The sequence below is a fragment of the Carya illinoinensis genome, chromosome 1 (genome assembly GCF_018687715.1).
Source record: "Carya illinoinensis cultivar Pawnee chromosome 1, C.illinoinensisPawnee_v1, whole genome shotgun sequence".
Classification (NCBI taxonomy): Eukaryota; Viridiplantae; Streptophyta; class Magnoliopsida; order Fagales; family Juglandaceae; genus Carya; species Carya illinoinensis.
Genome location: NC_056752.1, coordinates 44,441,222 through 44,465,443, shown reverse-complemented (window position 1 = coordinate 44,465,443; position 24,222 = coordinate 44,441,222). Strand labels below are relative to the sequence as shown.

At 38.1% G+C, this 24,222-nt stretch overlaps 2 protein-coding genes across 2 annotated transcripts; both read right to left on the bottom strand.

The window, feature by feature from the left end:
• Positions 1–1,730: 1,730 nt before the first annotated feature.
• LOC122276690 (multiple organellar RNA editing factor 2, chloroplastic-like) lies at positions 1,731–5,733 on the bottom strand. Its single transcript, XM_043086581.1, has 4 exons — positions 5,203–5,733; positions 4,888–4,985; positions 4,718–4,783; positions 1,731–2,130 (listed from the first exon to the last, which is right to left on the bottom strand). Exons 1-4 carry the CDS (start codon positions 5,607–5,609, stop codon positions 1,988–1,990), a joined length of 714 nt encoding a protein of 237 aa, XP_042942515.1. The 5' UTR covers positions 5,610–5,733; the 3' UTR covers positions 1,731–1,987.
• A 1,198-nt stretch (positions 5,734–6,931) lies between these two features.
• LOC122276682 (cyanate hydratase) lies at positions 6,932–19,999 on the bottom strand. The gene is made up of 4 exons (XM_043086569.1): positions 19,678–19,999; positions 19,480–19,551; positions 19,081–19,189; positions 6,932–7,281 (listed from the first exon to the last, which is right to left on the bottom strand). Exons 1-4 carry the CDS (start codon positions 19,944–19,946, stop codon positions 7,243–7,245), a joined length of 489 nt encoding a protein of 162 aa, XP_042942503.1. The 5' UTR covers positions 19,947–19,999; the 3' UTR covers positions 6,932–7,242.
• Between the last annotated feature and the right edge of the window lie 4,223 nt (positions 20,000–24,222).

Below are 24,222 nucleotides of genomic sequence, written 5' to 3'. Positions count from 1 at the left end.
TATCTAAGATTTATGAGAATAATCTAATAGAATTTTCACTATTATAATTTAAAGTGAAAAAAATCATTTCAATATGTGAAATAGCAATACAATTATTCATAAGATAAGGGCAAAGCTGTAATTATGTAAAAAAAGATTTAAAAGTGTCTACAATCTACAATATTTAAAAAAAGAGTAATGCTAGATACAATCATTTTTACGTACTCCCTGTGCACTCCACTGTTATGATTGGCTGGATTAATTTTTTTTAATATACAACCAATCATATCACTGGAATATACAAAGGAGTCCACAAAATTGACTGCACATAAAATTTTTGTATCCATATACCACACATTTTATAAGAGAAAAAATAATAATAATTATGTATTGTGTGTGCCTATGATATGTGAGAATAATGAGTATATTTTTCCTTATTAATATTAAAAGCCAATTTAGTATGTGTCAACCAAACAATCTAATTTTATTATTAAAGTGTTTTAAAAACTAAAACACTTTTTAAACATCTTATCGCAACCAAAACCATTCGAATTTAATTTGTGAACGTAACCTTAAGTTACATACAAACTTTGAAAGTATGAATGCATAAAAGTGAGACGATGATGGTGCATATTAGAAAATATATTCTTTTGCAAATTAGTACTGTGAACGTCCGTAAAATTGTTGACATGATATATAATTAAATTTACTAAAAAAATTTAAAATTTAGCGTCAGAAATGCATACGCATCAATATCAAGAATACCGACCCAAATGATGCTACCAGAAATCAATTGTTGTCTTGAAGGGCTTGGCACGCAACTAAAGAGGGAGCCATATAAACCAGACATTTTGGGTTCAATTGGCATCGAAACTTCTTTTTCTTTTCTTTTTTCTTTTTCTTTTTTAAAAAGGAAACCAGTAATACTATTTAAAAGCAATCAAATACAAAGTTTGTCTTTCGAAACCATCCTTGAAACAACATCAGGAACATCTACAATCCAAACGGACTGATCTTCAAACGAATATCCTTACTTTTCAAGCTTTCAAGCTGGCGGGCTTCACTATTTCCAGCTGTAGGGATAAATACAACTCTCCAATCAGTTCACTCCTCAATAAAGATACGATGTCTTCAATGACTTGGCCATACCAACTTCAGCTTTTTGAATCAAAATTGACAGCTTGAGCAATCACTTGATGCTCCCTCAAAGACAACATTTCTTGTACCAAGCTCAACGCATATTTCCGTAGCTCACCACAAGGTCATGCATTCTGGCCAATATGGGTTTCTCATCTTTTTATGAAGACTCACTGCAACCATGACTTCCCCATCATAGTTTCTTATAACTTCCCCAATGGAAATTGAAAAGAGGCTTGGCATACTTACAGGTGAACTGAGCAACGGCACGAGCTCGTGCTTCTACTTTCTTTTATGTTGTACTTAATGGATGAGAAGCAATATACACTTCAATATTTTTATAGATAGATGAGAAACAACATAAAATTGGGGATATTTTTTACCAGTGGAAGCACCAGTGAGTTGAAATACTAGTCAGCAGGTAATAGAAACTCGTTTGACTACATTATAAACATATTTTCAAATCATTAGTGCTACCGTTGCCCTGCCCGAACCAACTTAGCACCAGCATGGCTCTCAGCTTAACTGATCTATATGTAACACCACACATCACCATTATTAGGCGGGAAGGGATTAAATAAAGTTTTAAAACTGTTAACACCAAGAGCAAACACTAAACATGTAAACAAACAAATATTACTTCAGAACAGTCATCGGTGTCCAGAAAAGGTAGAAGCTGAGGACACCATTTACCATGGTTACAAGTTCTACTAGCCTGAATGGGGAGCTTTTAGGGACCGTGCACAACCTGACATTTGTATATAGGTTCCCAATATCCGAACACTAAAAGGAAAAAAGGTTGCATATTCCTTTTAAGCCAAGAGATATCTACAGGGATAATCTTCCCCCTCCACTGTCTCAATTCCATATTTCACCGCATGTTTTCCCTGCGACGCACATACCGAGTTCTGTCATTGTATCTTGGTCTGTCTTGAGCTCTCTGTGGCTGTGGCTCCACCCTCCTTTGTCTTTCGGGGGACCTCTGAACAATCTCTCCATTCACGAACAATTCAGCTGCAACATGCCAGGAGGATTGCAAAATTTTGATTATCAAATCATGGCTACCTTTCCAAGACAAGGCAAACTTTTGACACAAAATTAAGGAAAAAATCGCTAAGAATTGTTATGATAAATAGATAAAATAAGAAAAACTGCTACTAGGCACTACTAAAGAAAAGTGATAGTTTGAATTGCAAAATTGCTGCGAATGTTTTAAATCAAACAAACTTGCAAAAAAATGCATCCCATTCTTCTGTGGATGAACCACGCATGAGAACAAGAGCTTCTATCAACTAAACGGGGATGCCATCAATATACCAATGAATTTCATTTTTATTACAAGAACAAAAGAATACGATCAATGTCTTATCTCTACTGATTCTGTGACTCTACAGTGTGAAAATCACAGAAAAGGATTAGAGAGAACTTCAATGTGAGTCCATTAGCATTCAAAGCTAGACATTACCACTTAAGAGGCTATTAGCTTTGCCAAGATGGACTGCTGATAGTAAAAGATTTCAAAATTACACCAGCCATTGCTAACAATATGATTGCCATGAAAAATGCATGCCGTTAGTCGCCCAAATTATGCCCAATTTCCTACACTTTTGAAGAAAGTATTACAATCGATAACCATGTCAGAAAAGCATTAACTTTGGTTGATATACTTGAAATTGAAAAATTGCTCCAAATGTTGGAAGCATTAACTTTGGTTGAAATACTTCAAATTATAAAACTGCTCTACATGTTTAAATATCAAAATTCCCATTCTTCAGTGCATGGACTTTATGGGCACGATGACATGGACTTCTATCAACTTAACATGGATATCTTTTTTATCAGTAACAAGAATTTTTTTGATGATATAAAAAGGCATTAACTTTTTTATAAGTAAAAATAGGTATCAATTTAACATGAATACTTGCAATAAACAACGAATTTCACTTTTATTACTGCTGATCAGTAATCTCTACCCAAGGAGAAGGGGAAAAATGCATTCCATGTATTATCTCTGCTGATTCTGCGACTCCGCAGCACGTGAAAAGCACAGAAAATGATGAAAGGAAACTTCAATGTAAGTCCATTAGCATTCAAAGCTAGACAAGAGGCTATTAGCTTTGCCAAGATGGACTGCAGATGGTAAAATACTTCAAAATCACCCAGGCATTAACTTTTTTATAAGTAAAAAAAGGTATCAATTTAACATGGATACTTTCAATAAACAACGAATTTCACTTTTATTACTGCTGATCAGTAATCTCTACCCAACAAGAAGGGGAAAAATGCATTTAATGTATTATCTCTGCTGATTCTGTGACTCCGCAGCTCGTGAAAAGCACAGAAAATGATGAAAGAAAACTTCAATGTAAGTCCATTAGCATTCAAAGCTAGACATTACCACTTAGAGGCTATTAGCTTTGCCAAGATGGACTGCAGATGGTATAATATTTCAAAATCACCCAACTATCATCAATAATATGTTTGCCATAAAATATGTATGACGCCAGTCTCCCAAATTATGCTATGCCCCCTTTCCTATACACTTCTGAAGAATAAATATTGCAACCAATAACCATATTGTCAAAAGCATCAACTTCAGTTAAAACAACTCAAGTTGAAAATTTCTACAAACATTTAAATATTAAATTTCTATCAACTTAACATGGATACTCTCAATAAACCAAAGAATTTCAATTTTATTACAGCTGATCGGCAGTCTCCCCAAGAAGGAAAAAAATATAATCAATGTATTATCTCTATATATTCTGTGACTCCACAGCATGCGAAAGCACAGAAAATGATTGAGAGAGAACTTCAATGTAAGTCCATTAGCATTCAAAGCTAGACATTACCTCTTAGAGGCTATTAGCTTTGCCAAGATGGACTGCTGATAGTAAATATTTCAAAATCGCCCAGCCATCATCAACAACATGCTTGCCATGATAAATGTATGCCATGAGTCACCCAAATTATGCCAACTTTCCTATACACTATTGAAGAATAAATATTCCAACAGAAAAATATATATATTCCATAATGTCATAACCATTCATGTTCCGCAATGCTCATGAGTTAATCACAAGAGAATACACACAAGCATTCATGTAAATTTCTTAAGGATGGGCATTTAACAGAAAATCATTATAGGGCCACAATATTCATCCCCCTGATCGGCATCTCAATTACATATGCAAAGTGCTGAACATCCAAAGTTATACGTTGCCTACAAAATTCATCAGCTTCTCCACAATGGATTGGGTTCACAACCAAATTAGTGTGTTCGTATGAACCCCACCATACGGGCAAAAGATGCACATCAACCATCTCATTGAAGAATAATACTGACCTTATAGCATTAGGAAGCCCACAACTTAAAATCATACACGAAAAAACATCATCTACTCGATGAGTAGAAGACAGCTAAAATCAACAAATCATAGTTGAAATATGCAGGTGTGTGTACTAAGTACCGATGTATAATGTGGGTTCTGAAAGCTGAAATAAAAACATTCAACGTACTCGATAATACAACCAAGTAAACAAGATGAGCCATCAAAATCTTTTTTTTTTTTTTTAAACAAATCAAACCTCGATTACTCACCCCCATAGTCCTTATTTTCAGGATCCACGTAAGAATCCGGAAGAACAAACAAAACACCGGGCAAACCTGTCAACGATATAAGAGAGAATAAAAATCGGTAACGCCAAAAAACACATATCCATACATGCATAAGATATAGTAAAATCAGTAATAGCAAAGTTAACACAGACCTTCAAGCTTATTAGATGTCTCTTCGTCAATCTCGCAGCCAAATCCAAAGTACCTCTCGCACGAAACATTGTAAATTTTCTTTTTCGCTTCCTCCTCACTAATTAGAGTATACCAAGCATTGACCATACACATTCAACAAATAGATTTAAAAAAAAAAAGTACACTAAAAACGAAATGGGAAAAAAGGACTGAGTAAAATCAATGAGCGCAATCGTTAATAAATAACAAGATAAGTACTACCAAGAAGATCTAGAAAGAAACAATTTTTTCCCCTCACACTTCCTCGGAAACCGAACAGATAAAGGGGGAAATACCTTCCGACGACTCTGGCGAGGGTTTGGATGTAGCAGTCGATCATCTGCTGCTTGGTAGCCCCCTCGCCCCCAGGCTTATCCATGACGATGAGCCAATGCTCGTAGTCGCAGCCAGGGAAGAGCGGAGCCATCTCGGTCGGGGGTCGGTCGCTGAAGTTGGAACCGGAGTTGAGGGGTGAGTAGGCGGAGCCACCAGAGCGGTTCACGCGGCATCGAACCGGGGTGAAGCGGGAGGTGGAGGGGACAGATCGGACGGCGTGGGAGAGGGGGGCTAGGGACCGGCGCGAGAGGAAGAAAACAGTGGGGACCGAAGGAGGATGGGTGATGGTGGAGTGGAGGCGTTTGTAAATAACCGTGGGGTGACGGACTGAAGTGAAGTACAGCGCTCGAGCTAGGGTTAGAGCCATTGCTTTTTTCTTCGCGAATGAGATTTGAGGACAGGGAAGGCAGGGTTTCGAACTTTCTGGAGGTTTGATCTCGGAAGTTGGGAAATGGATGCGAGGGTTTTGGATGGAGATATATGATAGGGTTATTACAACGGGTATTTATCCTTTTTTGTCAACTGCATAACGTGGGCTTTGTACTTGGGTTGGATCGAGTAGAGATAATGGGTTTATAACTAGTAGGGTTATATTGGGCTTTGGCCCACTTATTCAGCGACCAATTTTCCGACCCTCTTGTTTCATTCTACCGCTATTTTTATACTTATTATTTCAGAAGAAAAATAATATTTATAATTATAGGTATATAAGCGAGACACAATCATTTAAAAAAAATATATATATATAATTTATATAAAAAAATTAATTTTTTAATTATAGATCTTACTTTTTTTCAAATAGACTACATTATATTTATACATTTCATGACTATACATAGTATTACTTGATAAGTATTTGCATTTTAAGCATTTGGAGATTATAATTGACAATACATTCATGGGCTATTTCGATAATGAAATGAGATGAGATAGTTTTAAATAAAAATTGAATAAAAATTATTATAATATTATTTAATATTATTACTATTTTGAGATTTGAAAAAGTTAGAATTGTTTATTATATTTTATATGAAAATTTGAAAAAATTGTAATAATAAAATGAGATGAAATAACTTCTTATTTAAAAAAAAAAAAAAAAAAAAAAAAAAAAAAAAAAAAAAAAAGAAGAAGAAGAAGGATGAGATGAGATAACTTCTAAATCCAAACAGCCATTTACTTCCCTTTTATTTTAATAAAAGCGTTAGTAATCACAAGATTCACACGTTCTCAAAAATGGATTTTTTTTTTTTTAAATTACATTTATTCGTATTGATAATACGTTCCTACAAACTCATTGCATGTTAGAATCGAGGTTGCATATTAGAATCAATTGAACGCTTATCATAGATTTTCTATTTATGGTTTTTCCTTATTCAACACTACCCTTCCTCAACTGGGTTTAATTTCTTTCAACAGCAGCCTCTGCGAATCAAAAGCAAAAATCTCACTCTCCACGTTTTCCACAAGGGGAGGAATATAGTCACCCAGTAGAAAGAAAAAGAAGAAAATTGATGTACCCTACCCCCTTTAGAAATAGTAAACCTGTTATCGTTAAAAGGCTTGACCAACTGACTCAATTCCTTGAGACTTGAGAATCATGCATCATATATGCATTAACCTGTTAATTGAATAATTTATTTTCACATGATTGTATAAGCACACACGTGCAGTACTTGAAACGCAAAGATCTTGAAACAGAAATCGAAAATAACGTAATATGAATCCATGATTGATACATGAAAGAAAATAGAAGTGATATGGCAATACACGCACAAAGCATTGAGCAGTCATTATTCAGCGAAGCCCGGGGGCAGTAATAGGGAAAATAAGCAATACAGGTACCAAGCGTTGAGCAGTCATTATTCAACAAGGCCTGAAGGCACTTGCAACTGCAGCTAGATTTTAGGCCTTTAGTGACATAAGGTGATGTAGTCTTGTGGACATGAAGTTTGCAACATTCACTGATCCAGAATTCGGCCCTCGGGGGGTATTCATAAACTTCACTGTAGCCTCAGCCTTGAATCCATGTGCTCCGATTTCTGTCCAAAACAATTAGAAAGACTTGCAGAAATCAGAGCATCACTAGAGAATACACGTTCCTAGACTCCAAGGACTACAAAGCATGTGAATTGCCTAAAGGGATTTTTGAGGTATATGTGACATGGCTGATACATACGGAAAGAAAAGTGCAGCAGATTCATTTCTCGCTTCAAAGAAAAAGGCATTCATGTATAACTTTCACTAATTCCCAGATACTCGAGCCTTTTTTATTTTTAAATTTATCAGGACTTGTTATAACACTCTCGTAGCTTTATAAAACTAGCACTATCCACGTCATAAGACCTTGGTGCCCAAAGTGGGGTGAGTAGGATTAAGAGGAATCTCCAGAATGGAACCTCCAACCATAAGGAGAAAAGCAGTTGCCAATAAGACAGGAGGAAGTGCAGGAACAATTGAATATTTCAGCAAGATTGTAAGATGCTATGGCATAACTATACTCTCTCTAACTCTTTTTTAGTAAGGTTAACTACAACTTTCACTAACAAGAAAAAGAGAAAACACGTGACAATAGGCATGAAGCAGTTGTTAGATAGGAAAATTTACATCAGGAACCCCGTGGGAGAACCGGTACCTATAAAGAAAACACAACTAATTAGAACATGAAAATTGGCACTATGGGCTTTAAGGAACTTCCAGAAGTTGGATAGATTTGAATATGCACCCTCATCCAAGTAATCTCCCACAGAGGATATGCAGGTCATCACACTCCCAACTTTTCATGAAGCCCAAGATGGGGCAGCCGCTTTTATGTTTTTAACAGCACAAGCTAGGTAATAACCATATCTTAGATCATCCTATGAAATCAGCAAATCCAGTGTGTTTTGCTGCTGTTGGACCAATTTGAGTACAAGATGAAAGGTGCAGAAAAAGTAACAGACAACTTGAACGGGGCCAACCTCAGCAGCTGGCCTATAGTTTTTTCCAAAGAGTACATAAAATTACCAACTTCTTATGCCCATAACCGCCTAGAAAACACACCAATAAGATATAGAGACAATATTTTAAGTGGTTTGGCAATTACCAAATTCACTATGTTTGTACAAGATTACAAACGCCCAATATAAACTCTCCTTTTGCCTCTTTGAATTTACATATCAACATCATCTTGTTTGTGCTCTCCCAAATCCTTTGGAGTGATAAACTCCACATTCCGCAAATCACTAGGTGTTTCGCCATCATGACTACCTTCATTGGAGTCTTTATGCTCATGTGACTTAAGCATTTTAGACTCGTTGAATGTAACATTTCTATTAGTAATTACTTTTTTAGACTCTATAAACCAGAGTATATACCATTTTACACTAGTACTAAAGCATAAGAATTTCGCTTTCTTGGCTCTAGGATCAAGCTTACTTTCTTTAGTATGAAAGAAGACATCCAAAAACACGTAAAGAGTCATAATCGATAGCATGTGTACCTTTTTAAGTTTCAATAAGCGTCTTCCCGCCATTGATAGCTGTTGGTAGTCGATTGATGAGGTGGCAGATATATGTCACAGCTTTAACCCAATATGTTTACTGAATCTAGCATCCAGTAACATACACTATACTTTTTCTAAAAAAGTACGGTTCATCCGTTTTGACATACCATTCTGCTGCGGTGTTCCTCATATCGTGAAGTGTCTGACAATTCTCTCTCTCTTAAATACTTCCATGAAGGGGCCTAAAATGTACTCCCTTCCATTATCTGATCTAATCCGCTTGATTTTTCTGCCAATCTGAGTCTCAATCATTTTTTTCCAAACAAGTAAGATATTCAACACTTCATCTTTATGTTTCATCGTGTACCCCCATACACAATGAGAATAGTCACCTACAAAAGTGAGGTCTCGTTTGTTTACCCAAACATAAACTATCTCATCTCATCTCATTATTACAACTTTTTCAAATCCACACACAAAATATAATAAACAATTCAAATCCCAAAACAAAACTAATATTAAAAAAATATATTATAACAATATTTTATCCAACTTTCAACAAAACATCTCATCTTATCTGAACTGTGTAACAAAACGAGGCCACAAACCAATGCTTACCTCCCAAAGATGCGATTTTGGTAGGTCCCCAAACATCGAAGTGTACATAGTCAAGTATCATCTATGTATTGTGTACAGCGGTTCCGAACTTGACCCGCGTCTGCTTCTCCAATACACAGTGCTCACAGAAAGACAATTTGCTAATCTTGGCACCTTTGAATAAGCCTTACCTTACCAACATTTGCAAAACAATTTCTTCAGCGTGTCCCATACGCATATGCCAAAGACTAGTAGTGTCAACATCAATCTCATCTAGCTTCTCGCAGCCTATGGAAGCTCTTCCATCAACAATACTTTCCTCGCAAGAAGTGCAAGTTTTCTCCCTTCAAGCTCTTCATAACCACCTGAACTCCCATTATCACTTTGAGAATCCCGTTTTCAATAGTGATTTTGAATCCAGATATCCAAGTAAGATGAGATTCTTCTGCAAGTTCAAAACGTATTGAACTTTTGTCAGAGTCTTAACAGTTCCATCGTGCAGCTTCAACCAAATACTCCCTATTCCCTAAGTCTTACAGGCATTGTCGTTGTCCATAAGTACTGCTCCACTATCAATCTTTGTGAAGTTAGTAAACCAGTCCCAATTAGTACACATGTGATAGGTACATCCGAAATCCATTCAGTAGAATGATAGATGAATGATGAACCTGTCAAGGCAATGTTTAGATCTTCATCTCTGTCGACAACATTGGTTGTGGTGAGTTGATTCTTCTGTTGTCCCTTCAGTTTGGGACAATCTTTTTTCCAGTATTATTGTTGTGACAAAAAGAACACTCGTCTTTGACAAGTCTTCTACTAACTATTGAACCATGTGATGTTGCCTGAGTTCTCGATTGAGAACCTTTCTGCTTTCCTGGATACTTTGACCGTGATCTCCCTTTTACCGTAAATGTTTCACTTTATGATTTGCTTTACTGTTAAAAACTAGATACATTGCTAAAATTAATTTTTTCCTTTCCATACAAGAGTGTGGTAATTAAATGCTCATATGTATCAGGCAAGGAATTTAATAACAGTAAAGCCTTATCTTCGTCTTGGATTTCGACATCCAAGTTTTGTAGGTCAGCAAGAATTTGATTGTAACTGTTGAGGTGTTCAGACATAAAAATACTTTTTCGAAATTGGAATATGAAGAACTTCCTCCTCAAGTGCAAGCAGCTTTCAATGCTATTTTTCATGAACTTATCTTCTAATTTTTGCCAAAGTTTACTTGCTTTTATATCTCTCATGACAAAATACTTTTGATATTTGGCTAGGCACAAACGGATTGTACCACAAGTTAGGCGATTAAACTTGTTCCAATCCTTTTCTATCATATCATCCGGTTTCCCCTCCAACGCGATATCCAACTCTAGTTGGATCAAAATGTCCATCGCTTCACATTGTCATATGCCAAAATTGTTAATTCCAACTTCTCAATTTCAAACTTGGCATTTAAAACCATAGACCTACGTCCAAAACTCCTATCTCCTGCAGAACTTTCCTTCTAAAATTTAAAACCCTTAAGTTGCGTTTGGATGTTGAGCTGAATTGAATCGAATTGATATGAAAGTTGAAAGTTGAATAAAATATTATTGAAGAGTTGATATGAAAGTTAAAAGTTGAATAAAATATTATTGAAATATTATTTTTTAATATTTTTATTTTTTTGAAATTTGAAAAAATTAAATTGTTTATTACATTTTGTATTGAAATTTGAAAAAGTTGTAATGATTAGATAATATGAGTTTGGGATCCAAACTACCCCTTAGAAAAGCAATTTCGAAATTCCAACCGTACAGATGAATCCGGAATGATCCAAATAGTTGGAAAGCACTATTTAATCGTTGAAATCGGACTCCAAATGGCTTGGATCAAGCCCAAAAAATAAATCTGAAATTTGAACGGTTCAGATCAATAGGTACAGCAGACTGCTAGATCAACAGGTACAGCAGACTGCTAGCTTGTGTGATACACGTGCCGGGAGTAGGGCGGGTGATGTGCACGCACCGAGAGCTTTTAGGGCACGTGGGGTCATGTATCTCACGCGTCTTCTTTCTCTGAGTGCGACTGGGACGGGTGTATACTAGTCTTCTTCAACCTCCAGTTGCGAGTGGAGTGCATTAGTGCACACTGCAACCTTCTTGAGACACGTGCAGGCTCCTCCAACGTTTGTTTGCTATTCCATTTGTTGCAATGAAACATCATGGAGTTGTCAAAAGTTGATTTCTGAACAGCGCGAACCTACGACTCTGATACCAATTGTTGAGCCCATAATCGCCCAAAAAACACACCAATAAGATAGAGATAATATTTTAATTGGTTCGGCAATTGCCTACGTCCACTACAAACACTCAATATAAACTCTTATTTTGCCTCTTTGAATTTACATATCAGAGCTCTCCTTTCATAGGAGGCGCTCTACCAAATGCCAACCAATATTGGTGACAAATGGGCACCTACAACAGCCATGTGCAACCTGCGACAATGGAAGGTTGCTCTGCAAATTAGCACCCCCAGTCACGCTTAGAGGAAGAAAACGTATGAGATACGCCCCCACGCACCCTAAAAGCTCTCGGCACGTGCACATCACTTGCCTCACCCACCCTACTCCTAGCACGTGTATCACACGAGCTAGCAGCCTGTTGCACCTGTTGATCTAAACTATTCAAATTCCAGATTTGTTTTTTGGGCTTGATCCAAGCCATTCAGAGTTCAATTTCGATGATCAAATAGTGCTTTGCAACTATTTTGATTATTTCGAACTTATCCATACGGTTGGAATTTTGAAATTGCTTTTTAAATTTCATATGGAAGGTTCTGTAGGAGATAGGAGCTCTAGACGTAGGTCCATGGTTTCAAGTGCCAATTTTGAAGTTGAGAAGTTCAATGGAACTAACAACTTTGGCATATGGCAATGTAAAATGATGGACGTTTTGATCTAACAAGAGTTGGATATCGCGTTGGAGGAGAAACGGATGATATGACGGAAAATGATTGGAACAAGTTTAATCGCTTAGCTTGTAGTACAACCCGTTTGTGCCTAACCAAAGATCAAAAGTACTTTGTCATGAGAGAGACAAAAGCAAGTGAACTTTGGTAAAAATTGAAAGATAAGTTCATGAAAAAGAATCTTGAGAGTCGCTTGCATTTGAGGAAGAAGTTCTTCAGATTCCAATTTCGAGAATGTATTTCTATATCTGAACACCTTTTACACATTTTTAGATGTCCTGCTTACTTCATGCTAAAAAAAGTAAGCTTGATCCTTTTTTTTTTTATAAGTAAGAGATTTTATTGATCCACGTAAAAAGGCAAAGCCCGAGTACACAGGATGTATACAAAAGAGAGCCTAGTTACAAACTAAGTGCTCCGAATAGTAGCATAAAAGTCATGAAGACTTGTTCCGTTCAATACAATAGAGGACGCCCAAAGTAATAGGGTGTGAAAGAAGAAAGCCCTGAGACCGTCGAGGGAGCGTTCCTTGTTCTCAAAACAGCGTCTATTCCTTTCGATCCATGTGCACCACATTAAGCATAAAGGTACCATCTTCCAGACAGTAGCTATCTGACGATTGCCCCTCATCCCTTGCCAACAAGACAATAAATCAATCACCCTCCTAGGCATAGCCCATGCAATACCAAGCCTGGATAGGATTTCATCCCATAAGGTCTTAACTACTTCGCAGTGAAGAAGGAGGTGGTCCACAGATTCACTGTCATGTTTGCACATGAAGCACCAATCCAATAAGTAGAGTCCACGTTTTCTTAACTTGTCTATAGTCAAAATTTTACCATGAGAAGCCACCCATCCGAAGAAAGCTACCTTAAGGGGAACATTGCACCTCCAGATGTTCTTCCACGGGAAGACATTGCAGGGGTGATTTGTCAAGGCCTTGTAATAAGAACGGACTGAGAATTTCTTATTTCCTGTGCGTATCCAAAGTAAGCAATCCTCCCCTCCAGCCCTTAGCTTCATTTCATACAAAGCGCTATAGAAATCAGTGATGACTCCCACCACCCAATCCTGGGCAGCTCTAGAGAATCTCACAGACCACTGGATAGAGTCATCAGCACTACACATATTATCGGCTACCGAGGAACCCTGATCAAAAGCGATCCTGAAAAGAGAGGGGAAAGCATTTTTCAGGGCGACATCCCCACACCAAATGTCATGCCAAAAGCGGATGCGTGTGCCTCTTCCCACCGCAAATTTGCAGTTACCGAGAAAGTTATTCCATCCATTCTGAATAAATTTCCAGACTCCCACGCCGTATGTCCCTCTTGCTTCTTTAGTGCACCATCCCCCCCAAATGCTCCCATATTTGGCATCTAAGGTATGCCTCCAAAGAGCATCTCCCTCAAGATGATACCGCCATAACCATTTCCCCATGAGTGCCTTGTTGAAGGTTCGCAAATTTCTTAGGCCCAAACCACCACAAGACAACGGAGTGCATACTTTATCCCATTTGATCAAGTGACATTTCTTTTCATCCTCTAACCCACCCCATAAGAAATCGCGGAAAGTCTTCTCTAGTCTGGTCGCTACCCCTGCAGGCACGGGGAATAAAGAGAGGAAATATGTTGGGAGGTTAGAGAGCGTGCTCTTAATAAGCGTGATTCTTCCCCCCTTGGACAAGTAAATTCTCTTCCACCCTGCCAGTTTGCTTTCAATTTTCTCAATCATCCCTTCCCATATTGCTTTGGATTTATGAGGGGCTCCCAAGGGAAGTCCAAGGTATTTCATAGGCAAGGAAGAGACCTTGCAGCCCAAGATGGCAGCCACCTCGCTTAAGTTGATAACCGAGCCAACGGGAACTACCTCCGATTTTGCTAAGTTCACTTTGAGGCCAGAAACAGCTTCAAAGCAAAGAAGAAGAGCACGAAGGGATCTAAGTTGGGCTAGATCCGGATGGCAGAAAATCAAGGTGTCGTCAGCGAAGAGGAGGTGGGAGATTGTCAAGCTTCCATGAGGAGAACCACCTACCGAGAAGCCCGAGACGAAGCCGCCTTCCACTGCCCCTTCCAGCATTCTGCTCAAGACATCCATTACAAGAATGAAAAGAAGTGGGGAGAGAGGATCCCCTTGTCGCAGACCTCGAGAGCTGTTGAAGAAGCCTTCCGGAGTACCATTGACCAAAACCGAGAATCTGACTGTTGAGATACAATGCTTTATCCACTGGCACCATCTTTCCCCAAAACCATACCTACCAAGGATATACAATAAGAAGTCCCAGTTCACATGATCGAAAGCCTTTGCCATATCCAATTTGCACAAGATACCTGGAGTGCCGGATCTGATTTTGCTTTCCAAGCATTCATTGGCAATGAGGACCGAGTCTAGAATTTGCCTTCCTTTCACGAAAGCATTTTGGGACTTCGATATGATCTTCCCCATGACACCACTCAGCCGCTTCGCCAAAACTTTGGAGATGATCTTATAAACCCCACTGATCAAGCTGATGGGGCGGAAATCGTTCACTTCCACCGATCTTGCCCTTTTGGGAATAAGGGCAATGAAGGAGACATTTAGGCTCTTCTCAAATTTCATATAGGAGTGAAATTCGATAAAAACCTTCATGAGATCCTCCCTAATGATATCCCAGCAGGCTTGGAAGAAAGCCATGGGAAAGCCATCTGGACCTGGGGCTTTGTCTTTGTTCATACCTTTTAGCACATGAAGCACTTCATCTTCGTCAAAAGGCCTCTCCAACCAAGCCGCACTTGTGTGATCAATGGAATCAAGAGCTAGACCGTCTACCTTGGGTCTCCAAAAATATTGTTCTGTCAAAAGCTTATCATAGAAGTGAACAATATGGTCCTTTATCGCCTCTCTACCTGTTATGACCCTGCCCTCCTCGTGGAGGACCTCTATGGCGTTGTTCCTACGGTGAGAGTTGGCAACTCTGTGGAAGAACTTTGTGCTTCTATCCCCTTCCTTCAACCAAAGTGCCCGTGACTTTTGCCTCCACGAAATCTCTTCCATAAGGGTAAGTTTCTCCAGCTCCGCAACCACAGTTAATCTTCTTACCCCATCATCGACCGACAAGCTGCTGCAACTCTAGGAATAGGCTGTTGCGTTGGTCATTAATGTTTCCGAAGACTTCGAAGTTCCATTTCCTTAGATCCTGCTTCAAAGCTTTTAGTTTCCCTGCGAGAACAAAACTAGGAGTACCCGTGAGTTGATAAGATGACCACCACGCTCTAACTTTCTCTAGAAATCCATCAACTTTCAACCACATGTTTTTGAGCTTAAAATACCTCCTTCCCTCATGGAGACCCCCACAATCTAACATGATGGGAAAGTGATCTGAGCAAAGCCGAGGAAGTCGCTTTTGACATAGGGTGGGAAAGTGAGCCTCCCAAGAAGAGGAGACGACGAACCTGTCCAACCTCGACCAGGCCCTTCCATTTGACCAAGTAAAATCTCCCCCTGCCAAAGGGAGGTCCACCAAGTCTAGGTCAAAAAGGAGTGAGGAGAAATCAATCATGGCCGAACCTATGTTAGAAACCCCAGACCGCTCACTCGGAAACCGGGTGATATTAAAATCGCCCCCAATACACCACGGGATGTCCCACCAACTGCATAGACCAGCCAACTCATCCCAGAGAAGTTTTCTACTACCGTCATCATTTGGCCCGTAAACACCTGCAAAGCCCCAACAAAAACCATCGTCCACATTGGAGAAAGAACAAGCGACAGAAAAATCACCGATGCAATCCTCAATACAATTAACTATTCTCTTATCCCACATTACCAAAATACCCCCTGAGGCGCCCTTAGAAGCGAGGGTGGTCCATCCTGCATAAGGACAATTCCACAAACTTCTAATGATATGCCTATCAATAAGCTGTAATTTAGTTTCCTGAAAGCAAATGACATCAGCCTTCCATGCCCGTAAAAGATTCTTGATGGACAGGCGTTTGTTCGGGTCATTCAAGCCACGAACATTCCATGCTAGAATTTTGGGCTTCATGGATCACCAAGATTCACCCTATCCTTGTGTCTCCCTCTACCCACGCTGCCCTCCCGAGCGTCATAGTTTATCGAACAGGTCAATCTCTTGAGTTCCCTATCTTTCTTGCTTTCAGATCTAGCAAGAGAAGGCTGGCCAGCTTGGATTGCTAAGAGGAGAGCTTGCATCTGGTCCTCGAAGCCTTCACAGGACATGCCCAAGCAATGACGCATATCATTGACCTTCTGAAGAACCCACTCCGGGTGTGTATCAGTCCCTGTATCAGCTGGTGGCAGTGAACAAAGAGGGCTGAGTAGGTCCTCGGTTTCACTTGGATGAGCTGACAAATTCTCGGTCCCTAATTCCTTGCAAAAAAGCTGTAAATCTGACCCATAAATAGACCCTTCCTCCGAGGACCCGCCCTCCACAGAAGAGGCATCAACCTCTCCCATATCTGTACATAAAACCTTGGATAAAGTTTCAGAAAGACCTAAGGAGAGGATCGGATCTTCAGAGACTACCCCCACAGTCGGACCGAGTGCACACAGTGCCCCCGATCCCTTAGAACTACAGTCGGTGGGTGTCTTTGTCTTCAAAAAACATTCCCCAGGTTCGCCGGAGTCGATCGGCCCATTCTGTGTCGACGGCAAGACGTCGGTGGCCTGGGATGCTCCGGGTTGATCCATCGCAGCCAAGGGGGGTTTCTCGGCTCGTGAAAAGGCCTTCGGGTGCTCCATCACTCTTTTGGGTGGCTCGCCGGCGACCGGCGTGATGTTCTGTGTCGTCGGAAGGGGGGCCCTGTTCATCGTCGGCGGGGAGGACAGGTGCTCGCCGGAGGTCGAAGGCTCGATGGCCTGTTGAGACAGGCCTAACACGCTGTCTGAAGGGCCCGTGGCCCGTGACCCGTGAGTGGGCCCGTGGCCAGAGAGTGGGCCCGTGACCCGTGAGTGGGGCTTGGGGCTTGGGGCCTGTAACTGAGGGGCTTGGGGCTTTTTCCCCACTGCCCGGTCTTGCAAGGGCCTAGGGTGTGTGTTTAAAACAGGGCCCAGCCCGTTAAACCCATTAGTCCCAATTACCCCCCCTTCCCCTCCCTTTACCGTAGGCTGTTCAGCAACCAGGGAAAAAGCAGAAACCGTAGACTGTTTTCTCCCACCCACTACGTTGTCCAGTCCCATCACCATGTTCAGACCCAAATCAACCCTTTTCATAACAGAGGAAACTTCTTGCAGTAATCCAGAAAGCTGAGCTCTGACAGCCCAGAGGACACCCTCGACATCCCCCATATTTTTACAGCCATCAGAAGATCCTCCTAATACTACTGGGCAAGAATCAGGTATGATGGGACCACTGGGTGAAATGTGTTCTGGCAAAGAACCAGCCAAAGCAGCTGCGTAAGAGATTGTTCCTGCCTCCACGACGGTTCCATCTTGTTTCACAGACTCCATGTGAGGCACTACCTGCTCAGCCACCTTCCTAAGGTGATAAGAGAACCCCTCCCAGCCGCTGCCCTTTGCTCCTTCTGGGATGATCAACGAACCCCTTCTCCTGCCATTAATGAATTCCTCCAGAAGGAGGTAACGTCCCCTAGAATTTCTAAGCAGTTGCAAAGTGAACAGCCCATTTCCCATTCTTAGTTTCTTAAAAAAACCTTCACGCAGAGGAGCATCAATGGCTTCCATGACCATTCTCACAACCCAAGAGGCTGTTGCACCATTAATGAGAATGAATAAAACCATGCGTCTGTTCTTCTCAGTAATACGAAAACTGTTAGCTCCTACCTTCGAGAAAAAGAAAGATTTTGACTCCACCATAAAACGCCTAACTTCATCCATCGGAACTAACTGTATAGGGTCCTTAACAGAAAAGGAAAGGAAGAAAAGAAGCAAAAAGGGGAAGGATGTCAACTCCGGCGAGAAGCGCCGGAGAGGGGGGTGCGTGCATGCATGCAGGTTGTACGGAGAGAAAAAAGCTAACAATTCATGGAAAGTAGCAATGAAGAAATCTTATAAAATCAAGAAAGCTAACAATTCATGGAAAGTATCAATGGAAAGTAAGCTTGATCCTAAAATCAAGAAAACAAAATTATTAAGCTTTAGTACTGGTGTAAAAGGGTATAGACTATAGTACATAGAGTCTTAGAAGGTAATCATCATTAGAGATGTTACATTCAACGAGTCTAAAGTTACATGAGCGTAAAGACTCCAATGAAGGTAGCCATGATGGCAAAACACCTGGTGATTTGCGAAATGTGGAGTTTACTACTCTAAAGGATTTGGGAGAGAATAGACAAGATGAGGTTGATATGTAAATTCGGAGAGGCAAAAGGAGAGTTTACATTGAGTGTTTGTAATCCCGTACAAACATAGTGAATTTTACTCTAGTGGATGTAGACAATAGCTGAACCAATTAAAATATTGTCTCTATCTTATTGGTGTGTTTTTTGGGCGGTTCTGGGCACAACTTTACTAGCCTGACTTCAAGGAAGTTGTATTTCTTTGTGCATGAGCAAGAAATTGCTCATCTATTATTATGTGAGCAGAGTACTACGTCAAGCTGAGGAAGATCGTTCAATAGTACCGAGTTTGGTTTTACATTGGATTTGTGACAACTGGAATTGAAAGTAGGCAAGTCCTACCACAACAAACTATAGGAATATTGGCTTTTTTATTCCTAGTGCAGTAATGCCCATCAACTACAGCAAATGTTTGCGGTTTTATCCCTCTTTTACTATAATTATTCTACCATTGATTCTAAGCCCACAGGATACAAATAGAATAACTGAATAAGGCATTGATCAAGCCAACTGACCTGCTCAGAGTGAGGCAAGTACTTCCCATCAAAAGTCAGAACCACGCGATCCTTCCCATCCGCGCCTTTAGCTTTGTCGACTGAGCAAAAGAAATCAATAGCTGACATGCTACACAAAAATTAGAAAATTGAATTATAAAGTTAACAATCAAATGACAAACAGCTAAATTTTCCAAGCCAAGATGTTCAATTCACCAGAAAATGAGTGCATGTCATTTTTCTGCATTTGGCATGTTACCATATACCTACTGCCGGTATCAGATTAAAAATACCATTCCAAATGTCATTGGGAAAAGGGATTCAAGCTAGACCACCACCATCCCATTTGATGTAACAAAACCTCATAAATGTTCGAATATCGATTAAAGAATAAAATCTCGAATAACAATTAAAACTCACATGCCATCACCAAACTCCTCATTGATAATCTCCTTGATGCTCTCACCGAAATGCATAACCGCTTCATTCAACCTGAGGAATCGAAAAATAAGATTAAAAAAACACCCCCAATAAAAAGAAAAAACTTCACTCAGAAAAGGAAAAGGAAAAGGAAGTATCGAAGAAGATGAGGAGTGACAATTTGGGGAGGAGAAAAACCTGTAGATGGTGGGCTCTTGAATCAAATTGGGGTCGTAGGAGCGCATGGGCGCCCTCATCATCTCCTGGAGGTCGTCGTCAGTAAGTTCGGGCAGCGCTGCCTTTAGTTTAGGGGCTGTTTCGGGCTTCAGCTGGGCTTGGCGTCTGAGGAGCTGGGCAACGTAGACGTTGGTGAGGCCCGTCTCCACCGCTAAATGACTGTAAGACTTGCCGGAACTGCGTTTCGCCGCTAGCAACCGATTCGCTATGCTCACTTTGCTTTCTGCCATTTCAGACCAACTCTTGCGTGCCTGTGCGTCTGAGAGATTGACAGTTGTATGTGGGCCATTTATAGCTAGAATTGATGACGGTGGATCGGGTCGTTCAAGTTTGGGCTATCAACGAGTGAATTATTATCGGATTTTTATAATGGAGTGTGGTTCGGATAATTCGAATTCGTATCAGAGGCATTCGAATCGAATCTCTTCTTTGTCACTGTCGAGAATTGCAGGCTTGCAGCCACCTTTTTTTAATAAATTTATTTCAATTATAGTAAAGACTAAAGAGACAGTTTAACAGTAAGATGAGAAGAAATGGGTGGATTTAAAAATTTAAAATTAAATAAAATATTATTGTTATTTTAGAATTTGATAAAATTAAATTTTTTATTATATTTGACTATAAAAAAGTTGTTAAAGATTATTAAACATTTTCTGACTTCCTTCATCGCTCCTTGCTGCATGCATCAATACATTTGCAATATTCATAATATTTAAGAATACATTATAAATCTGAAAGGTTAAAATTTTTTGAAAATTCAAATCAACTTTAGGTATTTAAAATAAGTAATGTAGTTTAAAATTTTGAAAAACTGATGAATTTTTACAAAAAGAAAACACAACGTACGTATCAACTCTTAAAGTCGTAGTTGATGGAGATGGCATAGACAAACGTGAGTTATAACAATCTTCTTGTAGTAGTTATGACAGAACATTAATTGAATGGGTGTTCGATTTTAGATCTTCAGTCTAAGATTCTTTGCAATACAAAGATGGTCAAGGATTATTCAATATGCACTATTAGAAATGTGTAGGAGGTATTTTTATCAATGTTTTAAATACTGTATCGGTTGGCGTATTGGTCAAGATATTGAAACGAAATATTTCAATATCTATAGCGTTTCGAGATAGTTAATATATAAATAAATTATATATATAAATATATATTAATTATATTTCAAAATAATAATTTATATATGAATAAATTATGTATAAATATAGATATATAAATATTTATAAATAGATTGGTCTAAATTGAGGGTAAAAAAATAAGCTTGTAATTTGTAAAAATAGAAAAAAAAAAAGTAAAAACCAAAATATCAACTGGTACGTAACCCAGTACATGCTGAAATATCAGCCAGTACGATTGGTATTTAGACCGATACGAAATAAGTATAATTTTTATACCAAACCAATGGCCTGTATGGTATATTTTGGCCATACCGGCTGATATGGTACAAAATTAAAAATTATGATTCTTATAGTTCAATTAAAACTCAAGGATAAAACAGCCACCATAAACTTACTCAAGGGACAATCTTTAAGATGTTTTGAAGAATTGTACCGTGGGTATTAATGTTAGATCATTATGAGAAGGATGTACCATATAAACAAATTATCGGGTCAATCTCATGCAGTTTAGAGTCTTTAGACCAGTTGATCTCTTAATTTTTTCAAATCATTTATAAATAATAATAAAATAATTTGATAATACGTGAGAATAATTATGTTCACAAACAATTACTTTAAAGTAGCCTTAGTTCAATGAGTTTTATATGATATCCTTGAACAATTTTCAAAATCGTTTACTCCTTAAAGTTTACACGAGCCCTCCAATTAAAATATTTTCTTATTTTATGATAAGATCGAAGGTCTAATTTGAAGAGGAAAGTACATAATAATTGGATGGTCATTCATGTAAATTCCTAGCTATTGTTTATAAAATCTTGCATAAAGGGTTTTAAGATCATGTTTTATGATCCACATAATAAAACGACAAAAGGCTAGCTAATTAATTAGAAGCATTCAGCGCTGGTGGGGAAGAAACGAAAATGGTAAGGTTCTCGAGTGCTTGTTATTGGTGTGATTCAATTCTGTCTCTCCTTTTCATGATAAATGACGTGAAAGGTTTTTCTGACTTTTTCTACCAAATACATGTATGACTTATGTACTAATATTAGCACCTCGACGACATTGTTTGCAAGCAAGCAGTTTCAGGTTTCGCCGGCTCTTAGGCATGATCGTCGTTTGTGTACATAATTTAGGTGAAGTAAGATGAGATAATTTATTAAATATTAATTAAATATTATTATAATATAATTTTTTTAATATTAATTTATTTTAATATTTAAAAATTTTGAATTATTTATTATATTTTATGTATAGATTTAAAAAAATTATAATAATTATATAAAATGAGGTAATTTGATTTTACGTAATTAAACTAGTCATAATTTAAATGACATATATATGGTCCAATCAAGAGGAGCCGTGTGTCAATTTATTTATTTTAAAACATTTTTATATGAGACAATCTGGACCTGATAAAGCTCTGACCCAACATATAATATGCAATGCATTTAATAATTTTCTTCATGAGGCCTGCGAGTTTTGCAAATGATAAAGGTATCTCCGGAATCTCATAATGGAGATTAGATCATGACTAGCTACCTATCTGCATATTAGATATGTGATCTTTATGATCATTGCATCCATTAATATTTATATCTTAATTGGTACGTCCTAATCACACACACTATATATATATATATATATCGTCCCAACTTTTCTTTGAACAATGATCTTTAGTTTGTTTTGTTTTGTTTTTTTTTTTTTTAATTATAAGCACTGATTGTTCTTTTAATTTATATATGTTGTTCTATAGAAAATTAGACCGATCATTGCAAGGTAGAGAATCAACTGATCGATAAATATTAGCTAGGCATCAGCTTGACTTAATTTAACTTTTTTTGAAAGAAAGCTGTCAAAAATACTTTTTAACTCTCAAACTAAAAATCTGAATGATAGTTTTATGTTGTGTTTAAATATTGAGATGAGCTGAATTCTTTATGAACAGTAGTGAGTTGAATATGTGTAGTGAGTTATGTGAAACTCATCTAAAACGAATTTAAATGTATTTGAGTATTAAAATGAGTTTAGTAATATTTATGAAAAATTAAAAAAAATTGTGAGTCTCAACTATAACGATGTGTTGAGTTGAAAAAGATTATGAGTTCTACGTATAGAGAGGTTTTGAGTTAAATGGATTTAATAATTTGAGAGTTGAGTATTTAAATATTAGACTCAATTTAAAATTAAATTAAACTGAATTGATCTCAACTGAATTTTACAATCAAATAGAGCTTAGTCAATAGATATGCAAAGAATATTAATTTTATTAAAAAGTAAATTTATAAATTCACATAAAAGTATGCGGTATGTCAAACTTTTAAATTTACTATTATTAAATTTTGTTGATTGTTTTAATAAATAATATTTATTAATAACATACGTTTCCTTTTACGTTTGAGTTTTCTCTCTCTCGATTTATCTATTAACTTCTTACCGACTTGTGAATGGTCTAATAAGTTATTGCAATTGTCTCTTGGTTAATTGGTCACCGTTAGAGCATTGATAATAGTCTTGCCATTACTTCATACAAGTCTAAATTTTAGATTTTGTTGATTGTTTTTCTCCGCATCAAACTAGCCATAGATAAAAAGTTTGAGACTTCAACTACAGTAATTCTTCAACCCTCGCCATCTATAGAGAACTACTGTACAGAGACCAAATTTCTATTTTATTATTTTATCTAACTCCCGCACTCCATTTCTTTCGTTTTTTCCTCTTCCTTTGTCCCGTAATCACCGATTCACCCAATTTTTTCTTTGTTTCCTCCTTCTCCCGAAATCACCCTACATTCGTTCTCTTCTTTAACCCGCATCACCTCCTTCTTTCCATCATCGACGATCTTGTGCACAACTTCTAGCACGGTAATTTTTCTTCACTCCCCTCTCCCTCTTCTCTGTATGCGACTTTTGAGGATTGCCAAGATGCTTGCATAGCAAGAATCGCCGCAGCCATCCGAGTCATCCCAAACTTCCCTAAACTAGGTGCTTTTCTTAATTTTATAAAAATATCTATTTTCTTGTTACAATACTATTTTGCTTCTGTTGGGCGATCCTAGTTGTCTTCTGGGTAGTGAGTAATCTTTTGTTCAATTTAATCGTAGATGAAGGTAGTATTGAAATTCTGAGGATACTTTTGGTTTACTGGCAATCAATTTGGCAGGGATTTTGTTCCAAGATATAACCACCTTGCTTCTTGATACGAGGGCGTTCAGGGACACCATCAATCATTCTGCGATTTTTTGATTTGGGCATCTTGTTCTTTAATTTGAACAAGCTCGAGACTTCAGGCTTTATTGGCTGCCCGATGTAGCTTAGTTTGAACTTTCAGATGTATGGGTTTTGTTTTTCATTTGTTGTTTTGTTTTTATTTCTAATCT